The sequence below is a fragment of the Hemicordylus capensis genome, chromosome 4, assembly GCF_027244095.1.
Source record: "Hemicordylus capensis ecotype Gifberg chromosome 4, rHemCap1.1.pri, whole genome shotgun sequence".
NCBI lineage: Eukaryota > Metazoa > Chordata > Lepidosauria > Squamata > Cordylidae > Hemicordylus > Hemicordylus capensis.
Genome location: NC_069660.1, coordinates 81,676,585 through 81,699,734, shown reverse-complemented (window position 1 = coordinate 81,699,734; position 23,150 = coordinate 81,676,585). Strand labels below are relative to the sequence as shown.

Here is a 23,150-nt window from a genome sequence, read left to right as displayed (position 1 = left end):
GAGAAAGATGTCACATCTCTTCCCACAGCTCCCACCTTTCCTTACAGGTCTTCTTCAACACTCAGCCCATTCAATTTCTCATGCCTCCACCCAGTGCCCTGGTCTGTTTGCAATGGAATCTAGAACAGGTGGTAGTGGAGACCGTCAAGAAGAGGGGCAAGGCTTACTTGTTGTGTCATGAGTATGACACTGGCTCACATTTTGCACAGCAAAATGCAGGTGGTTCAGCAATGCCCACTCTGCTGCGTGTGTCCAACACATCATTCTTGCTGTTGCAGAACAAGGCTGTTCTGCTTCTGCTTTGACTTAAAACTGCACAGTTGCAGTTCCGTGATACTACCTCCATTATTTCCAGTGAAGGTAGTGTCACACAACTAATTGTGTAATTTTAAGTTGCAGCGGAACACCCCTGTTCTGCAACAGCAAGAGTGGTGTGTTAGACACATGGAGCAGCGTGGATGCTGATGAATCACTTGCTTTTCACTGTGCTTGTGCAGAATGTGAGCTAATGTCATTTGTAGCAGTGCAAATTCTTTTTAAAAGATGACCTTTAGAGCTTCCTCTGCGGATCAGTGTACCACCATGATAACGTCATGATGCCATTTGTAACCTCAGGTTACCTATGACTGACAGACACAGTGGTTGGGTGCCCTGGGCTGGAAGCAACATTACAATTGTGGTTATATATATTTCTCTGGCAGCCATTAAGGCTAAAGGGCCAGGACAACACAGTACACAGACACACATCGCCACAGCTGCCAACTACTTCCCCCAAGGCAACTTGTATTCCTCAGGCAGGGACATGTGGCAAATTACAAGCCAAGCTTGATGCTACCCAGGAGTGGATCTTGTAACAGCGCTGCACAGGCTGCCCTCTTTTCAGTTTGTGACTCAAATCAGCCTTCAGGCCTTTCTTGGCTGTTCCATAAACTTAGGCATGAATATAGATTTGTTTGAATTAGCTTCCCTTTGTGTAGAGCATTCTAAAAAAGGTTTAGAACCACCAGTGCTTCAAGCAGCAGAATTTGGCTTTCACACAAAATGTTACTTCTTTCCTTAGGCCAACAAGATTAGTTCTCATGGTGGCAAAATGTAGAATATCTGGTTTTTCTGCTCAAGTGTCAGAAACTAGACGGAAGAGCTTCAAGCAGTCTCCATTTGTTCTCACAACCCAATAATTTTGTCCAAATGCATTCAGCTACAACACCTCATACATTCAATACTTCCACAACCTAATCCATTAGAAAATCCTCTGAAATTTATATTTATTTATTTATCACATTTCTAGACCGCCCCATCCAAAGGTTCTGGGCGGTGCAAAAGTTTAAAAAACAAAACAAAACACTATTTAAAACACAGTGCTTAAAACAATATAAGAACAATTTTAAAACAATTCAGAACCATTTAAAACCACTTAAAATACAAATACAATTTAAGAACCTTGGAAACCCAGGCCAAACAAGTACGTTTTTAGGGCTCTCTTAAAGGCCAACAACAAGCCTAAATTATGGATATCTGCCAGGAGTGCATTCCACAGGCTAGGAGCAGCTACAGAGAAGGCCCAGCTCCGAGTTGCCACCAGATGTACGGGTGGTAACTGGAGACGAACCTCTCCAGATGACCTCAACATGTGCTGGGGATCATACAGAAGGCGGCACTCTCTAAGGTAGCCCGGACCCAAGCCATTCAGGACTTTAAAGGTAATAACTAGCACATTGTATTTTGCCCAGAAACATATTGGCAGCCAGTGCAACTGTTTTAAAACAGGCATAATATGGTCTCTCTGGGTTACCCCAGAGACCAGTCTGGAAGCCACATTCTGAACTAACTGAAGTTTCCGAACTACGTACAAAGACAGCCCCACATAGAGCGCAGTGCAATAGTCAAGCCTGGAGGTTAACGGCTTGATGCACCACTGTTTTGAGATCGTTCTCTTCAAGGAATGGATGCAGCTGACGAATCAGACGAAGTTGGTGGAAAGTGCTCCTGGCCATAGCCTCCACCTGGGATTCCGATGCCGGGGTGGTGGCGGCTCTTTAAGGGCGGGGGGGATTGTACTTGCCCCTCCCGCCGCTTTCCCCCCTCCGGCGCTCCATTCCTTAGTGCAAATTTTGGGGCGACAGCATTCCTCTCTGCCGTCCCTGCCCCCTTGCTGATGGTAAAAGCGGAAGTAACTTCTGTGCATGCACCCACCGCTGATGCACGCGCACGCCGTGTGATGTGTGCGGTGTGCGTCAGCAGCAGCCACATGCGCGGAAGTTACTTCCGCTTTTACCATCAACAAGAGGGCAGGGGAGGCAGGGAGGAACGCTGCCACCCTGAAATTTGCACTAAGGAATGGAGCGCCGGAGGGGGAAATGCGGCGGGAGGAGTAAGTACAGTCCCTCCGCCCTTAAAGAGCCACCCCCCTGGCGTCGAACCACCAGGCTGGGCCACTTGTGAACTGGTTTGCAGGCCTCTAACATGGCCTGCAGACCGGTCCATGCACATCCCTACTGATGACCTCACCCAGCAGTTTCATGAAGATGTTAAAAAGCATTGGTGGCAGAATGGAGCCCTGAGAGACTCCATATAATAGCTCCCAGTTTGAAGAGCAACCATCACTAAGCTCCACCATCTGGAATTGGCTGAGAGATAGGAGTTGAACCACTGCAAGGCAGCGCCTCCTATCCCCAACTCCCCCAGGAAATCCAGAAGGATACCATGGTCAGTGGTATCAAATGCCCTGCTAACTTGGCAAAGAGGCACCTTTTAATGTGGTGATTCTCTTTATTTAGCAGGGGGAGAGTAACTGCCCCATCCACCCCCAGCACAGTGCCTCCAGTGACTGTTGCTGGTGTGAATCTCATGTTTCTTTTTAGATTGTGAGCCCTTTGGGGACAGGGATCCATCTTATTTATTTGTTATTTCTCTGTGTAAATCACCCTGAGCCATTTTTGGAAGGGCGGTATAGAAATAACAACAACAACAACAACCACCTAATCAGCTGTTGTAAAAAGGTTGCACAGACTGACTATAAACAAAGGCATGAAAAGGTAGCAGGGATGATACACTGGAACATCTGCAAAAAATACAAGCTACCTGTAGCCAAAAATTGGTGGGACCATAAAATCGAAAAAGTGGTAGAAAATGAAGATGCAAAAATATTATGGGACTTCTGACTGCAAACAGACAAACATCTGCCACACAATACACCAGATATAACTGTAGTCGAGAAGAAAGAAAAACAAGTTAAAATAATCAACGTAGCAATACCGGGGATAGCAGAATAGAAGAAAAAGAAATAGAAAAAATAATACAAAGATCTACAAACTGAAATTGAAAGGCTATGGCAGAAAAAGACCAAAATAATCCCAATGGTAATTGGCGCCCTAGGTGCAATTCCAAAACAACTTGAAGAGCACCTCAGCACCATAGGGGCCACAGAAATCACCATCAGCCAATTACAAAAAGCAGCTTTACTGGGAACAGCCTATATTCTGCAACAATATCTATAATAACAGCAACAACATTGAAAATAAAATTCAGCCATCCCAGGTCCTTGGGAACGACTCAATGTCTGGATAAAACAAACCAGTCAATAACACCTGTCTGACTGTGTAAATAAATAAATAATAATAATGCCATCGAGAGATCCAAAAGAACCAACAGAGTCACACTCCCTCTGTTGATTCCCTGGTAAAGGTCATGCATCAGGTAAAGGTCATCCATCAGGCCAACCAAGGCAGACTCAACCCCACTGCTCTAAAGCCAGTCTGAAATGGGTCTAGATAACCAGTTTCCTCCCAAACTGCCTGTGGCTGGTTAGCCACCACTCTCTCAATCACCTTGCCCAACCATGGGAGATTGGAGACAGGACTATAGCTATCTATCACTGAAGGATCTAAGGAAGGCTTCTTAAGAAGTCGTCTAACCATTGCTTCCTTCAAACAAGGAGGTATCCCACCCTCCCTCAGCGATGAGTTAATGATATTAACTAGGTCATCTCCAACAATTTCCCTGCTAGATAGATGCAGCCAAGTCGGGCAAGGATCCAGAGAACAAGTGGTAGGCCACCCCACCCCAAGCAGCTTGTTCACATCCTCAGGCATCACAGATCAGATTACTGATCCCCGCAACTCCTCTGTATACCAAGGCGCCACTTTTAAAGCAGGTTGGAAGGGACACTTAGGAGCGATCATGTCTACTGTCCTGGTGAGTTCCCTATTCCAGGTTCCCACCAGGGCATCAACAGAATCACCGGCAGAACCAACATTAAAACCCTCCAAGGCTTTTTGGAATCCTACTGGGTCCAGCAGCCGTCTCAAGTGGACTGTCTTAATAGGCCCTCCACCCCTGCATGGCTGGGTTGTGGCTGTGATACCAACTTTAACCAGGTAATGGTCCATCCATGACAATGGGGAATCCACAGAATCCCCCACCCATGGAACACGCCCCCCCCCACATCTGAACAAAAGACGAAATCATGTGTGTGGCCAGCAACATGAGTTGGTTCAGAAACTAGTTGGGATAGGCCTATAGTTGTCATGGTCACTATGAACTCCTGAGTCACACCAGTCAAGTCAGCCTCACAATGGATACTGAAGTCCCCCAGCACTAAAAGACTGGGTGACTCCAACACCAACTCTGCAACCAGCTCCGTCAGCCCAGTTAGGGAGTCAGATGGGCAGCGGGGTAGATGGTACACCGACAGAACCCCTGATCTCTCCCTAGTTCCCAGTCTCAGAAATACACACTCAATATAAGTCAACTGTCTCACAGGGGCCCTGGCAAGGGAGATGATATTCCTATGGACCACAGTCACTCCACCCACCCACTTCCCCCAGCCTGCTCCACAACCAAGTAACCTGGAGGCTTTACACACAGGGCTTTTACTGCAAACTTCCTCCAGAATGGAGTGGGCTAGTCCACATATTAGCTGTATTTACTCCGAAGTAGCTGCAGGCTATCAGGGACCAGTACATATAGGACTCTGTCTCCCTCCCCACCCCCCCACCCCGAATCAAGGCTGCGCATTCTGGCTTATCCTGAAATATGCCAGGCTTTAAAAAATCCTCTAGTTTCAGTGGCTTTGGGGAGGAAATCTGATGTTTCTGTTATGCCCCACCACCTCTCCTTGATGTGTAGAGTGGCCATGCCAGTAATTCAGAGTTTTTCAAAACTCAATGAAGGGGAGTTTACATAGGCTTTAGATATGCAGAATGGATGTAACCTGAGTCTTTTTGCCTGTGCTGATTCCATTAGCCTGCAATTTTCTTCATGACAGAGAGAAAGCTCTGATTTATGCTTTAAACTCCCCTGCCTCTTAAATTGTCTGGGGTGTGGGTGGGTGGGAGGGAAACATGAGGTAATGAAGGCAGTCACACAAAGGCAAGGGTTAAGCATTCTGCTGTTTGATGGAGCTTTTTGCAATTTGTCATGCCAATATTCTGCTCCTCCGTAGCTCAAACTAACAACAAAAAAGCTCTCTCACTTTCCTTCTCTCTGATGCGATTTGTGATTGGTTGGAGGAAAAACCTGGGAGTAAGCCAGTGGGAACACACAGGAAAAAGATTTGCCAGGGATTGCGAAGAGGAGCTGACCCTATGTGAACTGTCCATTTAATCCCCTGAATTAAACAGCTTGTAAATCTGCTGCAAAGCAAATTCGCTCCTTAGATACCATATGGCATGAAGGCATATGTGAATAACTCCCTGGTGGAAGAAGCTGGGCCTAAACTGGATCACTAGCCTTCCCCATCCAGGTCTCAGTTATACAAGCTAGGTTGGCTCCCTCATCTATGATCAAATCATGGATGATTTCGGTCTTATTTTGAACCAATCTGGTATTGCAGAGGAGCAAGGCTAGATTCTGTGGGTAGTTTATTATACCAAAAATTCTTTACATTTGCAACTTGAATAGTTATTCCCAGTAGAAGAATTGATGTTCAGACAATCTAGATTTTTCTGTACTGTGTTCTGATACTCTGGTAACCTTTGGTCTTGATAGTTTGAAAACACAGAAAACACAGCTATGTGTACTCTACACAAAAACATCCAAAACCAAGTACTAAGATAATTACATGCTTACAAATTGAATAGTGTGTGCATATTTTTGCTTACTTTGCATAATTTAGTCTACTCCTGCAAGCTATGCAGAGTTTTTAAATGCTGCACTTGACTGCTCGAAATTCTCTCCAGCCCACTCTGCCTGGTGAGATTTTGCCCCGTACTGTTTACATTTCTTTTTCTCAGAATTGTTTTCCACAGGCAAAGCAGCTTTTTAATTACAAAGGGTGTCGATGAGGGAGATAAATTCTCAAGATATTGAAACATGCACAAGAGATGCATGTTCATTGCTTGAGTAGGGCATTCGCAAAAAATTGTGCACAACTCAATTGTGGCTATTGTAAATCATCTAAATATTGTGTCAGTCCAAGTCAAAATCATTGCTATGAAATCTGGTGGGTAGCAACCCTTCAAGTCATCTCCACAATTTCTCCAAGAAATGCTACCTAAGCGCCTTTAGCTTGCAGAAGTGAGGTGTTGTTCCTAGGACTTATGTGTGCAAAATATATACTCTGACATCAAGCTAAATTCTCTTCTAGGTTTACATTCATCTGTCTTTGCTTTTCATCAGTTTTGAAAACAGAACTTAAAAAGTCAAGATCATCATCTAACAGTTTTGCAGGCCCTCCTGAAACGACTGTCACTCTTGTACATTTGGCCTGCATATGCACTCCCCCTTCCTTATTCAAAGCCTTAAGCAACACTTTGAGCAACCCCCAAAACAGAGCCCTACAGCATCTCCCCAAAACTATACAGGGAGACCCTGCTTGGTGTAAAGAGCTGGACACCAGAAATCCTCTAATGTGTGAGGGATGGGCAGGAAAAAAGTGAACCAGGGCAAAGTCTCACATTAGGCAACAACCATTGCATCCAAAAAGAACATAGGCAATCCCTGTAAACTGCACCATACTTCCAAGTACCCAGACAGTGCCAGGGAACCCTAGAGCTACTATTCATTCTGAACCCGCTAAGAAACAGCCATCCCACCTGGAGACAGAGACTAGCACACCCCGCACTTTGGAGGCATGCATTACTTCCCCTTCCAATCTGGTGGGCAGGTGTTGGTGGCGCTCACAGAAGGAGCGCACATGGTTGCACAGCGTAAGTAGGAAGCTAGTGATGTCTATCTCCTGCAGAAGCTCCTCGCAGTAATCCATGGCTATGAGCAGGTCAGAGCAGCTGATGCTGTGACCCTGTTGCAGGCTTCGGAACAGCCCTGCAAAGAATGAGAGAGTTTTGACATCAGGACGACATGCAGCTGCATCTCATAAAGTCAACATGTTAAACAACAGGAAGAACAAACTGGAAAAAGAAAGAACCCCAAGTTGTGCTGATTAAGTCTCTGCCCAAAGCTGCACAAAGCCCCTGGTCATTCTGTAAGTATGATGGATACAGATTTATCACAGCCACACAGGCAGTGACCAGCCTCTCTCCTGGTTTTTGAGCAGGAAGTCAAAGCCAGGGTAGCGACGCAAGAGCTAGGTACAACATCTGCCTTCCCCTCCCTGCACAGTGCTTCTGTTTCTTACCTTTCACGTAGCACTGGTGGGAATGTTCTTGCAGCAAGGTGCAGTAGCTCACCAGTTCCTTGTGCTTGGGGTCTAACCACGGAGCACTGGTGGGGCGCTCCACAGACTGGCTTCTGAAAGACAGGGACATCCATGATAATTGGAAGAGTACTTCCCAAAGTCCTCCCTCATCCTACCTCCCACCCACTAATTCCTTTCTCATTCAGTCTACAACCACAGTTCTTTCTCCTGTATTTAAGTTTATATCCCAGTCTTCCTCCAAAGAGCCCAAAGGTTCATAGTGTACATGGTTATGTTAATCCTCACAACCACCCTGGGAGGTCGGTTAGGCTGAGAGACAAGTAATGGCCCAAAATCATGCAGTGAGTTTCATGGCTGAATGGGGATTTGAACTTGGGTCTCAGGTCCTATTCCAACACTCTAATCACCACATCGCTCTTGATCCTATTCTTACCCTCATCTTATTAAGGACCTGGCGGCAACATTATCATTCAGCCTACCTGTACGTAGACTTATACATGCCACTGTCAAACTGCTAGGCACTTTAAAGTGACTGCATCAACCCCAGTACTTGAACACTGTTTCACAGCCCAAAATTTGCCCTCCACATATAGCGGTGCAGTTAGCTTTCTGTGCACTGCCCTTGGTGCTCACCTGAAAAAGATATCCCGCAGAGGTTTATCTGGTCTGGGACTGATCATCTGCTCCCGCAGCAGCTCCAAGGAGCAGCTGTAGACATAGACAGGGCAGCGGGCTCGGCAGCTCTCACCTAGATCAGGCTGAGATGTCTGGCGGCTGAAGGAGATACGCCCTTCTTTCCTTGGTGCAGCATCTGGATCTCCTTGGTCCCGAACAAATTCTGTAGGAAAGATACAGGCACTATTTTTGAAGTAAGATAGTCGGGACCAGCAGAGAGGAGATCAAGCATCTTCAAGACTCACTTTCTGCAGCTGCTACTAAGCAGCAGAGCACTTGTTAGTTTGCTTGTCCTCTTATCCAACAATGTTGTATACGGGGAGAATAGGGGAGTTTCCGTTTCTGCGGTGGGGTGGGAGGACCCCCTCAGAAAGTAGGACAGGCAAAATTTTTCTACCTCAGGAAGGCCGAACTTCTCCCACCCCCCACTTAAAAATAGGTACCTATGTCACCTCCTCTTACAGGGAAGTGCTTGTGCTAAGGTCTGCCAGAAGCCGCAGCCTCCTCCATAATCCTACAATTCTGGGATTGTTTATCAGTGTTGAAGGAGTCACTCTGCCCAAAAGGTCGCACATTGTAAAGTCTGGGTCCTTTATCTTATGGGCAGCAAGGCATGGAGGACAGGGAGAGAACTGGATTCTCTCAGTCACATAATGTAACTTGTTCAGGTCTGTCAAACAAATAAATTAATCTCTTAAAATGTTATTTGATTACTCTGATTATTTGAGAATTCAGTTCTCTTATCCCACATCAACTCTTACAATATGCTTAAGTGGTTGAAAATGGCTGGAGATAAACTTTAAGTCGGCAGTAACAACTTCCTTTCACCTCCAGCTACTTGCCCTCACCTAAAAAGCAAAAATAAGCGTGTGGGTGGGTTCCATTTGAGAGAAAGCACTCCTACTAATTGCAGCAGCCTCCTCCTCAATCTCTGAGTACATTTAAAATCTGTTTATTTCACAACAAATGACATCTGGGAAAGAAAGAAAAAGAATCACCAATTATCAGGAGGTCAGAAAACTGCAGATCAGCAGAAGGGCCTCTTCTGTGGTTGGCATCTTTCCCATCACATATAGGTGGCTAGTTAGGTAAGTAGCTGCTTTATACTTAGACCATTGGTCCATTTACCTCAGCATGATCTGCACCGACTGGCAGCAGTTCTGCAGGATTTCAGAAAGGGGTCTTTCCCAGCCTTGCCTAGGACTGAACCTGGGGCCTTCTGTAAGCAAAGCATGTGCTCTGCCAACTGAACTATGGTCCTTCCCTATCAGGCAGCTCTCCAAGTCCATCTGCAGCTCTTTCTGACTCCTTCCTCCCAAGCAGGGGTTCTTAACCTGGGATGGGCCAGGTAGAAAATCTTTGCTGCACTGAGTTTAATTTACTTCCTGATAACCCAGAATAAGAAGTTCTTGAAAGTAACTATCCTGAGTATTGACTTACTTTCTCTAATCTTTACTGAAGCCTTATGAAAATATAAGTGGGGTGGAGATTCAAGGGTAATACTTGAAGATCTGGGAGTGGGGAGTCCTCCCAAAGACGCAAAGAGATTAAGCATCACTCTTCTGGATGGAAGGAACTGGAACTTGCTTTGTATTATCAACTGCCAGGGGTCAGAGGACTTTGCCATCCATACTCCAACATATCCTCATAAGTTAAGTTAAACTTTGTGTGAATTTAAACAAACACCAATCTTGTCCGCTTCAAAATTAGCTCCATGTTATTCGGAAGAGCTATGAGAGCTGAAGCAGCAAGGTAGACAACTAGAGAACAAATGGAAGACTCTTTATTTTGAATTTGATAAGACACAGTATAGAGTCCATCTTAAGGCATATACTATGGCAACATGTGCAGCAAGAAAGTGATTCTATTCTGCGTGTATTGTGTCTGCAAGTTCTTCTCCAGCAGAGCTTTTCCGAATTGCTAGGGGTTTAACTCAAGCCCCTTCTGTTTCAAGTTTGCTTCCGGAAACAATGTCTCACCGTGACACGTTCAATGAGTAATTTGCAGATAAAATCTCTCATATTCCGGCTGATCTGGACTCCAATATTTTTGCAGGTCCAGTTAGCAGCGTGTCTGGCAATCCCTCTTGCAAAATTAGATTGGATCAGTTTTCGTTTGTGACTCCTGAGGATGTGGACAAGCTGCTTGGAGCGGTACAGCCTACCATCTGTTCTTTGGATCTTTGCCTAACATGGCTGATTTCATCTTGCAGGAAGGTTGTTGGAAATTGCATGTTGATATCATTAATACCTCACTGAGGGAGAGCAGGATGCCATCTTGTCTAAAGGAGACAGTGGTCAGACCCCTTCTTAAGAAGCCCACTTTGGATCCCCTCATGATGTATAATTATTGGCCAGTCACCAACCTTCCACTGTTGGGTAAGATGACAAAGGATGGTGGCTGGCCCGCTCCAAGCAGTCTTGGAGGAAACTGATTATCTAGACCCATTTCAAACTGGCTTTAGAGCAGGCTATGGGGTTGAGGCGGCCTTGGTCGGCCTGATAGGTGACCTTCGCCAGGGAATTGACAGAGGGAATGTGACTCTGCTAGGTCTTTTGGATCTCTCAGCAGCTTTCAGTACCATCAACCATGGTATCCTTCTGGATTGCCCAAGGGATTTGGGGATGGGAGACAGTGTTTACAGTGGTTCTACTCCTGTATCTCAGGCCGATTCCAGATGGGGGAGCTTGGGTGACAGTTGCTCTTCAAAATTGGAGTTACTATATGGAGTTCCTCAGGGAAATGTGTTAAACCCTCAAAGACCTGTCTACAGGCAGTAATGGGCTGGATGAGGGATAATAAACTCAAGCTGAATCAAAGCAAGATGGAGGTGCTCATTGTTGGGGGTCGTAATCTACAAGACAGGATAGAATGTTCTGTTCTGGATGAGGTTACTCTCCCCCAGAAAGAACAGGTTCAAAGCTTGGGAGTGCTCTTGGTCCCAGGTCTCTCCCTGGTGCCTCAGGTAGAGGCTGTGGCCAGGAGCACTTTTCACCAGCTGTGACCAATTCCACAACTCTGCCCGTTTCTTGAGGAGAATGAATTGAAAACAGTGGTGCACCAGGTAACATCCAGGTTGGACTATGGCAATGCACTCTACGTAGGGCTCCCTTTGTATGTAGTTTGGAAACTTCAGTTATTTCAAAATGCAGCAGCCAGATTGGTCTCTGGGGTATCCCGGAGAGAACACATTATGCTTGTTTTCAAACAGTTGCACTGGCTGCCGATATGTTTCCGAGCAAAGTACAAAGTGCTGATTATAACCTTTAAAGCCCTGAATGGCTTAGGTCCAGGTTACTTGACGGAATGCCTTTCTCTACAAGATCCCTACCACTCATTGAGATCAGGAGGGGTCCATCTTCAGGTGCCACTAGTTCATCTGGTGGTGACCTAATAGGACCTTCTCTGTTGCCACCCCTAGATTGTGAAACGTGCTCCTCGTGGATATAAGAGGATTGTCTTCCTTGGAGGCCTTCAGGAGAGCCTTAAAGACCCATCTTTTTAGCCTGGCTTTTAATGATATCTAGTTTTAATGTTATCTAGTTTTAATTGTAATTTTAATCTGCTTTTAATTGATGTATTTTTTATTTTAATGTAAACCGCCCTGAGCCACCTTTGGAAGGGCGATATATAAATAAAAATATAAGGGCGATATATAAATAAAATGTAAGAGGTATAGTACCTCTAGCCAACCTATCCTCTTATTCTGAAATGAACTTACTGCATTGATCTAATTCCTTCATTTGTAGCAGATTTAGGTTTTCATTCTTATATATGTAAAAGCATTGCTGCAAATTCCTCTTCTACCTGATTGTTTGCCATGTTTGCTTACAACTCTCTGTAATGAACAAATGTGTACATATGTCCATAAAGATGAGATTGACAGGGATGCTTCTCTCTAGTTAAATATAGGAGTTTGGCCCTCTTGAAAGTGCAAAAATGGACCTCAAAGCTAGTTGAGTCTACACTCTATTCTAAAACATATGCTCCCGAATGCATATAGCACAGCTTCCAAATAATCCTGACGATCACAACTACCAGACTAGGCCTTCCCCAGTTGTTTTAATCTTCAAACCTTGTAAATGTCCCCCTGCTTTTGTTTTCTGCCTGATCACAAAGAAGTCATTGCATATGGCAGTCTACAACCAGAGCAATAACACTTACTCGCCCCACCCACTGGATCCCCTTGAACAGGAGTTTGGCTGTGCTGCAAAAACAAAGATGAGTTTGTTTTATTTGTAAGTCACTTCTAAGTTTTAATGAAGAATCAGATACACAACCATTATAAAAATAAGCCAAAGTAATGCTGATACCATTGGCTGGTGTGACACTAACGATAGGAAGCAACCCAGCAGTCTTCAGCGCCTGCTCTTCTTGGGAAGGTGTTGGATCAACCTCTTTGGAAGGTTTATCTGGCCCATAAACCATCAGTCTCTGTATGTCTGTGGGGAGGAAAGTAGAGTTTGGGGCTGTCATAACCACAGCAGGTCCAATGTGTATCAATGATCCCTTCTTTTCCCTAGCAGTGGTACATTGCACAGAGAATAAGAGTCTTGGAGTTGTAGGAAAAATCACCCAGCTAGGCAGCTGCAGAAGTTGCAGTACAAGGATGGCATGATCTGATATGGATATAGTTAACAAATCCACGGTCAGCATACCCCGCTCCATTCACGGAATACACAGCATCAAGCATAGGCAGAGCTACATGTATGCTACCGTTTTCCTACGTACCACACAAGGATGGAATTCTGGCATTAGGTGAAGAGTTCAGCATCTTGTACCTTTTTTTTTTTTTTTTTACAATAAATCTTCTAAGGAGGCTGGGATCAAATATTTCCTAAGTATGTAGGCAACGCCTGATGAAATCTCCAAATGAGTTGTCCAAAAAAAGGCAAATGAAGCAACTCTACATTACTTAAATCAGTGTCAGGATTCACCTTTCCTTGACACAGGCCAATTTCTTCAACATACAACCCCATGCATAATGAGTAGTGGCAAGCTTCTGTCCAACCTCTGTCTGACTTTAAGGGCTAGACTTCTTTGCTTTAATGAGTGCTCAAGACCCTTGTTGGTGCAGGGAGCCTCTTACCTGGGAATGTAGCTGGTAGAAAGGTGAGGAAAAGATGCTGTGGGTTGACCAGTTTGGCATAGCATCGCCACTGGGGAAAGAGGGCCTCCGACACATCTGCTGATGAGATCCCATCACTTGACCCTTCCATATTGTTTGGAGTCTAAGATACAGTAAAGCCAATATGATATGGCATGGCTTTCTGATACAATGACTGTGCTCCCCACCAACATAGCAAGGAAAACATGTGGGCACACATTTTAAATAGAAAATGTAGACAACCTACATTGGACCTTGAAGACTACAGTTTTTGAACAGTTCGGTCAAAATGCAGGTGTTTGGATGCTAACTGGGACCAGAGAATGGGAACATCTTGCTAGTGGTTAAAAACTTCAATGTAGTTTCCAGTATATTTCCAAGCACAATTCAAGGTGCTGGTGTTAACCTTTGAAGCCCGACAAAGCTTAGGACCAGAGAACCTGAAGGAACACTGCCTCCCACATCAACCTATTTCATTTGTTGCACCCTATTTGTGGAATTCCCTCCCCAGAGAAAATTGCCTGGCAACTGCGCTGCTATCCTTTCAACATCGGTGAAGACCTTTCTGTTCTCCCAGGCCTTTTAATTTGCTGCTGTTCTAACACTGCTGTGATGGCTTTATGGTTTTATTTGTAAGCTGCCTTGAGAAGCTTGTTGAAGGGCAGTATATAAATATGCTAAATAAATATCACTCGCTCACACAGCACCTTGTACTAAAGAATGTCATCTAACAGAAACAGAACTGTTGCGCTGAGAAGGACCAGATGCTCCCTTTCAACAAGCAGAAGGATGCATTTTCACGACTCTTCAACTAATCCTAAAAACTAACAGCCAGGCTTCTGCATACCATACTAGGTGCAGGCCAAGCTACTGCAGCAGATTGTCTAGCCTACTCACCAATGTTCACGTGCCATAAGTCATTTTCTCATCAGAAACCGAATCACATCAATAAAACCAAAAGTAAACATGAAATAGGAAGAGGACAGCAGACTTGCAATTTCTTAAATACAGGACTGACATGGAAACTACTAAGTCTACAGGGCTCTGGCATCCTGGGCAGTTTGGAACTGAGCTCAGAAGGTGGATGTACCTGGTGGTTACTTGCAGATGTAGCCATATCCTTGTTGCCAAGAGAGTGGTACGTGCTAGTTGAATCTCGTTGTTCAGGGGGCAAGGAGGATTTTGCAGGCTCTGCAGAAAGGAGAGCAAGGAAGTCAGAAGCCAGCAGAGCAAGGGAGTAAGGCGGAGACAAGGTGTGCAAATCCCTCTTACCTCTAATCACTGGGAGCATAAATGGGGGTGGGTGGCCATCTCGGTCCCGCTGCAGCACCTGCTCCATGAAGGTTATATGCTCCGTGCCCGACAGAGTGATCTCCCTGTCGCTGAGGTCATGCTGGAGACAGCCATGAAAGAGGCCGAGAAGCATTTCATTGGGCAAGAAAGAAGAGTCCTTTGTGACCCCATCTTCCTCTGCTACGAGACAAAGACCACCAGTATGAGCAAATCCTTTCCCTGGCACTCCAGTTCAGCACACCCACCCACCATGCAGGCAAGTCTGACAGCCCCTAAGAGCCAAGGAAGACAACAGCCTCCCAGCCCAGCAAAAAGCAACGGAAATGGCTCTGTGGGGAGCTTCAGTAGTTCAAAAATCATCTCCCTTTCTTCATCATCCTTCTTCCCCCTCCCAATCTCAGTAGCAGCCATGACAGGAAGTTAAGTTAGTTTCTAAAAGACAGGTATCAGGACTCATGTGCTCTCTAGTCCAAATCTTAAGCCCAGGTGGTTGGGACAGGGGTTGTGGTTATTCAGATGCAAGGGACATACATTTTGCAAGTGCTCAGAGATGCTCTTCTTTATTTTTGCCTTACCCATTCCAGGGTTGAACAGCAGCATTGAAAATTGGTTTGGAGCCCAAAATCAGATGTGCTGGATGTCCCTTCTCCCCTTTCAACCCTTCCTCAAGGGGAAATGTGCAAAAAGTGTTAAAGTTAAGGAAACTTGCCTCCTGTCTGCATCAGAAAGAACATTTCAATCTGTTGACATTTTGGCAGCAGCTTCATGAGGTCAAACTGGAAAGGGATCTCATGGACACGGGAACCGCTTTCAGCATCACAACCTACAATAATAACCAGGGCTGTAATTGTGACCGTGCCCATAGGCACAACCCCACCTATAATTGCCCAGAAAGCCCATACTAGTAGCATCACCTTCAGCAGCAGTGGCCTTGGGGTCGGATGCTGGGAAGACCCAGTCCTTGTTCTGGCACAGCTGGCTGATGTACTCAAAGGCAAGCATGGTGTGGATGCACATCAGATCGCGGGGATAGAGCTGGAATAAGGATCCAAAGTAAGATACAAGATTAGCAACCTGTGTTACTAGACTTGCTTGCTACACCATTTTTGTGTGTTTCAGTGCACCCCTCAAATAAGAAGACAGCCATTTTCTTTCTTAGCCTGCTTGGAAGAGAAGATTTAGCTGGCTGCAATGATAGAGCATTCTAAGATGGCATTTCCCCATGGTCCCCCAGGTAACTACAAGACTGTAATCAACTAAAGGAGATGCCCCTCTGATTGCAGCTGAGCATAAACAGATTGAGATTCAGGGCAGTCCAAATCAGAGGAATAAAAGATAAAAGACAAAGAAATGCTAGCTTCCTTCCTTCACTATGGGCCTCTGCTGATGAGAAGATTCAAGGAGAAACTCTTCACTCCCCAGTTTTTGTTAACAAGATTGGATGAGCAACATCAGAGAGCAATGTGTCCCCCTTCTATTTCTGTTCAGATTGGAGCACTGGTCACTTACTGTGAAGGCTTCTTCTTGTGGCTGTATTTGAGGACATCTGAGGGAGTGGGTTATCCCCACTGAGTGAGTGGCTTAAGGCAGGACTATGCAAATTAGACAAAACCTTTAAGAGCCTGGTGGGGGTGGAAAAAGCCCACCTAATTCTTTTAGGCCAAATATAAGCGAAACGGTAGTTACTTTGAAAAGATGTAACCATAATATAAGTAAAAACTCAACAGGTGAAGTAACACATCTCTAAGTAGAGGGGGGGGAAACACAATCTCAAACTTTGCCTCCCAATGCTTTCCCTTGAGTAGGTGTGAGCACTCCATGGGCGGGTCCAGGTGTCCTCAAATACAGCCAGAAGAAGGAGCCTTCACTGTAAGTAACCAAATGCTCCATTCTTTGCAGCTGAGTTCAAGGACATCTGAGTGGGAATATACCACAGCACAGCCCTTAGAACCACTGACTGGGAGGGAACTCTTACATCTACTCAGAGAGGAAGGACTTGCTGGAAGAGCCGCCTGCCAAAACCTGCCTGAGCTGAGACAAAAGAATCCAACTTATAGTGTCTTGTGAATGTAGATGGTGCCTCCCACATGGCAGCTCAACATATCTCTTGAATGGGGCCATTCATAGAGAATGCTGACAAAGTAGCAGCTGCTCTTGTGAGATGCACCAAGATCCTGTTAGGCACTCTGAGGTGTTGAGACTCACAGCACAGGCCAATGATATGCACGCCTTGAACCACTGGGCTATGGTTGATGAGACCGGTTGGCTCTCTGAACTTGGATGAAGAGATGGATAAGGATTCTGTGACCCTAAACTGCTCAGTACATTGCAGGCAAATCTTCAGGCACCTACACATGTCCTTTCTGAGGTGTACCAGTTTTGGGTAGAACGAAGGCAACAAGATGTTCTGCGATTGATGAAAAACTGAGGACACCTTTGGACGCATGAAGGGATCAGGGATGAGTTGGACTAAGTCCTTAGAAAAGACGCATAAATTCTTGTGTGCATACAGAGCCAGGGGCATAGCCACCACTGGGCGATTGGGTTCAAAGAACCCGGGCCGCCACCCCTCAGAAGCCACGCCTCACGGCCCCGACATCACCACCACCCCTGTGTCCGACGTCAGAAGAAGGGCAGGGCTGGTTTAGCTCCTGAGCGGGGCTGTGCAACCCCATTCAGGAGTTAAATGACCATTGCTGTGTTTGCAGTGTGGCCAGGAGCAGCTCTTCCCTGCCTTAAAGGCAGGGAAGAGCCGCTCCTGGCCACACTGCAAATGCAGCACTGGCCTGAATCTAACTCCTGATTGGGGTCACGCAGCCCCGTTCGGGAGCCAGACCACACCCCCCATGGCTAACCCGCGCGTCTGACATCAGATGTAGGGGGCAGGGTGAGTAGAGACACAGTGGCGGCTGGACACGGGCCATTGCTGGTCTTGCCCCACTACTGTACAGAACCCTGAGCTCCAACCCTCTTCATACCGCTATTAGAAAAGCTGTTTTGAAAGACAAAAGTCTCAAATAGATGGATCTTAGAGGCCCAAAAGGCAAAGATTGGAATGCTCTCAGTACAGTGTGAAGGTTCCACTATGGAAACTGGTGAACTCCAGGAGCAGTCAGCAATGATGTGCCCCTGATAAAATGCTTCAGATGTGGGTGAGCTTGCAGAGAACCTCTGAAAACTCCAGAGATGAGATCTACTAATGAAGCCACCCATCGCTTTAATGTATTTGCCCTCAAGCCTCTTTCTAGGCCCTCCCATAAAAACTGAAGCAGATGTTTCATTGTAGCATCACCCTTCGGAACAGAATTCCTCGCTAACCAACGTAGGAAAGCCCTCCAAGTACACTGGTAGATTATGTTGGTTGACTCATGCCTAGACGCCAAAAGCGTATTTAAAGACCATATGTCTTTAAAATGCGCTGCTCAGTCTCCAGGCGGCTAGCTTTAACCAGCCTGGATCCTGGTGGCACACTGGACGTTGTTGTAATAGATCACCTGTTACGGGAAGTGGAAGGTGACCTACTGTTGACAGGTTCTGAAGCTCTGCAAACCATGTCCTTTGAGGTCAAAATGGGGCCACCACTATGACTTCTGCCCTAAGAACTCAAATCCTTCAAAGAAGACGGCTGAGAAGAAGAGTTGGTGGGAATGCATAAGACGACTTTCGGCCACAGAGCCACCAACACATCTGCTGTTTCTACTGGTCTGCAGTAAAACCTTGTGTAAAAGTGACATAGTTTTGCATTGTGTGGTGTTGCAAAATGATCTATCTACGGCTCACCAAAGTGGGATGTAATCAGATGAAAGTCTGACTGTTTGAGTTCCCACTCCCCTGGTAGAAGGTCTTTGTGGCTCAGCCAATCTGCTACTGAATTCAGGTCACCCTGGACATGGTGCACCATTATGGAAAGGATATGCGTCTCTGCCCATTGCAGTAGAAGAGTCACCTCCGCATGTAGGGGCCTTGAGCGTGTCCCACCCTGCCCGTTTACATGGTCTTTTGTGGTAGTATTATCTGGCTTTACATGCCAAAGTTGCACCGTAGACTTGAAGGCCAATAGGACTAGCCTGATTGCCTGCAGCTCCATCCAATTGAAGCTGTGGGCACATTCGGCGGGCACATTCGACCTCTGCAGAGGTCAGCCCATGTGCCCTGGGCTGATCTCTGCAGGAAGTGAGCTCCCCATCCCCAATTGCTGGCATCGGCTGTGACTGTCATCCATGGAGGATCCAGGAATTCCTTGCCTTTCAAGAGGTTCTCCTGGGACAACCACCAGTGTAGAGGATGTAGTACGGTCTGAAAGACCTCCATGAATAGCCCCTATGTCCAGCAGGTGTCTGATTGCTTCCTGAAGGCCTGTGTGTTTGGTAGATGAGCGCAAAGTTGGAGTGGGAAGAATCCTGTTTGGAAGGTTGCATTTCAATTCTATTCTGTATCCAGTGGCCACAGAGTCCAGCACCACAGCCATCTGTTGTTGAACGTTCCCAGGTATGCAGAAAAGATGAGAGGCGACTGCCCAACATCCTGTGGGGTGAGTCAAGCCTGCTATTTTGCCCTTCTGACTGGGCCGTGGTTGTGGAGTTGCCACTATTGAACTGTCAGTTGGTTCTTGCTCTATTCCACTGCTGACACTGGGACCTAAAGTCCTGGTCATGGCCACAAAATGGTGGCCTGGAAGACTGAAAGGGCTGAAATGATTGAAAAGACTTTATTCGTTGTGTACATTCCTGTTTACGTAAAGTGGATGGCATGACTCTCCTTTTGACTCAATCAGCACGTCTTTAAGAGCCGCCTCGCCAAAATATTTACTGCCATCAAAAGGCACCGCCATGAGGCTGGTTTTAGATTAAGACCCACCTGCCAATACCTCAACCGGCATTGCTGTTTGCGAAGTGAAATGCACGGAGTCTAGCTTAGCATCAGATATAAACACCTGTGCTTTCTGAATCTTGACCAGCTGTCTACGCAATTTTCCCGGGGCAGCAGGTGGGTCTTGGATGAGATCATTCAGCCAAATAAGCAAGGCTCTCAACAGCAGTGAGGAAGCTGCAGAGGCTCTGATAGATAAAGAAGCTGCGTCATGTGATTTACGCATGGCTGCCTATAAACGCTTATCCATTGCATATTTCCGTGCCAGTTCCCCATCATGGGGTAACAGTGCTCCAGACAACGCCACATCCAGTGTGTCGGTAGGAGACGTTTTAAACATGTCAGTGGGCTCCTGCTGAAAAGAATAATATTTATTTGCAAAGGCTAAGAACCTTCGGTTGGAAGCTGGAATTTTCCATTCCTCTTTAATAGCCTCAACAAAATGGTCTGGTAAGGGCAGGGCCAAGCAATCAGACCGTGTGCTCTTAGTTACTGGAGTGACTGTGTCAGGTGTGGGTGCAGATTGACCCAGGGTTGAAATAGCCTTGTTCATGATGGTGCCAAAATCAACCTGCTGAAAGAGTCTTGGCGGTGGGGAGGGGAATCTAGATTGTCTGGTTCTTCCGCCCCAGACCACTTACCCTCCTCCAGATCTGGTACCCCTCCAGTTGGAATTGCCAGTGTACTGTTATTATCAGGAACAATTTCAATCTCTGTGTCCACATGAACAACCAGAATAACAGACCCTGGGTTATGTGGGGGCCTGACATGATTTTTGGGAGTAGGTGGCCATGGGTTGGGTGAATCAGGACCTGACAACTCAGAAGTTTGTACACTGTCTGGGCCTTGGTTCGTTCCCTGTGTCCGCTTATGACTTGTCCTTCCTGGCCTTTCCCCCATGTGTGGATTTCCTTTTGGATTTTTTTCAGGGAAGTGCTCCTAGACTGGGAGGTAGATGAGCCAGACTCAGATGAAGAAACTCGCTCCCTTCTGCCCTGCCCCCTTTTCTTATTCTTTTTCTTTTCAGGCTTCTCAAAGGAGTCTGCTAGGGTATTTAGGAACCAAGCTTGACAAGCTGGGGGCACCTCTTTTGGAAATGTGTGAATCTGGCCATCCAAAGCCCCCCCCCCACCCCGTTCTCACCAATTGCCGTTTTTCCTTTGAGGAAAGTGCGGTTCTGTTTGCTGTCCCCTGGCAGGTTGTTGAGATATCCTACAAGTGAGGTGCATCTGCTCCCTCATTTCCTGCCAAAATCAGATCCCTAGGCCTTGTTGAAGCTGCAGCATTAGTAACGGCCTTGTAGTGATCAGCCATCCCTCCCCTGAAGTCAACCAAAAGTGAACCCTGTCCTGACTGACAGGCTGGTGAACTCTAGGGTTCAGCCAATCAGCACACCAGGTGGGTGGAACCTAGAGAGCCATTGGGAGGAAGGAGAGTTTCTTTGTTAAAAGAAGCTGGCTGGGGGTGCAGAGAGGAACACATGTGGTCAGGGAGAACAGCTGCTGGTGGAGGACTGCAGTTACTGGAAGACAGAACTGCAAGGGCCTGAATTCTCATCTAGGATTTTGTGCATTCAAGACAAAGAAAGCCAGGGTTTTGGCTTTGGGAAGTTTAGTCCAGGGAAAGTTTTTTAGGTTTTGTTTTAGGTTTTAGACTTTGCGTTAGACTTTGTTTCTTTGTTGTGTACTTTGTATATCCCTGAAACTGTTCTATGATTCTTTACCTGTAACATAACTAAACTAAGAAACACTAGCCTTCGCCCATCCAGCAAGGGCGTTGCAAAAGACTCTGTAAGCTTTTAAAGGTGCTTTTGTATTTTCCTACATACCTGTTCCTTGCAACTGAGTAACCACAACTTTTAAAGCCTGCCACCCAAACATCATTCAGGGTGCTTTTTAAAGTATTCTTTTAACCTGCTGAGTATTTTTATCTGTAACTAAAAGCTGAGAGTGCCTCAAATGGGAGCAGTCTGTAGAATTTGAATAAAACTGTTTTTCTTTTTGTTCTTTTATTTTACAGGCCTCTCTCTGAGTGGGGTTTTTAACTCAAGAGAAGTGGGGGCTGGAAGGGGGTCTTATGCGGGTGCAAGCACATCCTCAGACGTTCAGCAAGTATCAGTTTTCTCACCACGTGTAGGCTTGCACGTGGAAGATTTGTGTACTTTTCCAATAGCAAAAGAAAGAGTTTTCCCTGGGATCCACCCCAAGTCCAGCGAGGTTCAGACTCTATAATAAAGAGGGGTGGTGGCAGCAGCCATTTTTGAATCTACCAAAAATAAAGAAGAGTTTTAAGAGAAGCCTAGTCATGCAGCTCAGCAGGGATGATTCAGCAATTCTTTCCCTCATCAGCTTGCTCTGAGACAAAGGCTTTAATCAGCTACAGGCCGTTACACGGATCCCCCTACTTATGAATAAGATCCCGCTGGTGCTAGGGATGGCCAGTGATGCTTACAAAGCCAATTATCCCTCGCAGGAATCGGGGCATGAAGACTCCCGCCGCAGCTTGTTCTGGGCGGCTGGGAGCGAAGCCGAGGCTTGGCCCAGACCACCCATGCCTGCTCCTTGCGATGCCGACTTACTCTGGGTCTTGCCACCAGCAGGTGAGAGACCCGGTGTGGTGTTTCCCTGCTCCGCGCAGCCAGAGCTAGCAGCTCTGAGCTGCTTTGGAAGACCCTCTTGATTCTTCCCTTTAGGCATTAAGATATGTCTCAATTGCCTGCTCTGCTCCATGGTGAACAGAGCAAGATTGAAAATTTTTAGAAGGGAGGCTGGGAAGACCTGAGAGTATGAGGGTGAAAGAAGCGGAGATAAATGGGGGAAGGGAAATGATGACGATCTTTTCTTTTTTTTAAAGCAATGTGGATAGGAGAATTGAGGTAACAAGATATAAGGCTATAAACCAGAAAAGCAATTTCAGATAAGGAGTTCTGCAATGAGCCAGCACAGGACTAAAAGAACTGGGCGGGCTTATCCCACCCGGGCTCTTAAAGGCTTTGTCTAATTTGAATAGTCCTGCCTTGAGACATGTGGAAAGGATAACCCACTCACTCAGATGTCCTGTTCAGCTACAGAGAACGCTGCCTTCAGCAATCACCTATGAAGCAGCACTTTTGTTTATGAAGCACAAAGGAGAAACACCCAGGACATAAACTAAATGAAACTCGACAGGCCTTATATGGAGCAAGCCTTCCAAAATACTATAGCGTTTCAGATTATACAGAAACTCTTCAATTATGCCCTCGGGCTACTTTTCAGCAACAAGTAACTCCCAAAAGGACAGCAATCTCTTGCACCCCATCCTGCACCCCTTCATGCATGCTACTCTCATGCACCCTATAGCTCACCACGTGCTTGTGAAGGACCCAGCTAGATGTGAAAAATAGCTCCATTTTTTTCTCGTTCACCCTCAAATTTTTGTCCCCCTTCCTAGTACTATGTATGACATGGTGAATGTGCTTTAGGAGCCACCCAATACGTCTCCAGCAAGTCTACCAAACCCTTTACAGGAAGACCATCATTAGCAAGTTTCCTAGGCACTAATTTCTGGCTTAACCACCCTCTTTTCACTTTCTGTACCCCATTACCCCTCAATAAATAAACTGTTTTCAAA

The 23,150-nt window shown here is 46.1% G+C and overlaps 1 protein-coding gene across 12 annotated transcripts in view; it reads right to left on the bottom strand.

Moving 5' to 3' along the window:
• The window catches only part of SZT2 (SZT2 subunit of KICSTOR complex), a 152,033-nt gene that overhangs the window by 56,826 nt on the left and 72,057 nt on the right, over window positions 1-23,150 (bottom strand). For 10 of the 12 annotated variants that reach the window (XM_053245426.1, XM_053245432.1, XM_053245430.1 and 7 more), the window contains 9 exons: window positions 15,587-15,707; window positions 15,382-15,495; window positions 14,652-14,852; window positions 14,470-14,570; window positions 13,362-13,503; window positions 12,586-12,714; window positions 8,231-8,435; window positions 7,577-7,689; window positions 7,035-7,263 (listed from right to left, as the gene is read on the bottom strand). In XM_053245426.1, the coding sequence (XP_053101401.1) occupies window positions 7,035-7,263; window positions 7,577-7,689; window positions 8,231-8,435; window positions 12,586-12,714; window positions 13,362-13,503; window positions 14,470-14,570; window positions 14,652-14,852; window positions 15,382-15,495; window positions 15,587-15,707 (1,355 nt within the window). The remainder of the gene's footprint in view (window positions 1-7,034; window positions 7,264-7,576; window positions 7,690-8,230; window positions 8,436-12,585; window positions 12,715-13,361; window positions 13,504-14,469; window positions 14,571-14,651; window positions 14,853-15,381; window positions 15,496-15,586; window positions 15,708-23,150) is intronic. The other 2 variants (XM_053245429.1, XM_053245428.1) reach the window with 2 other exon arrangements.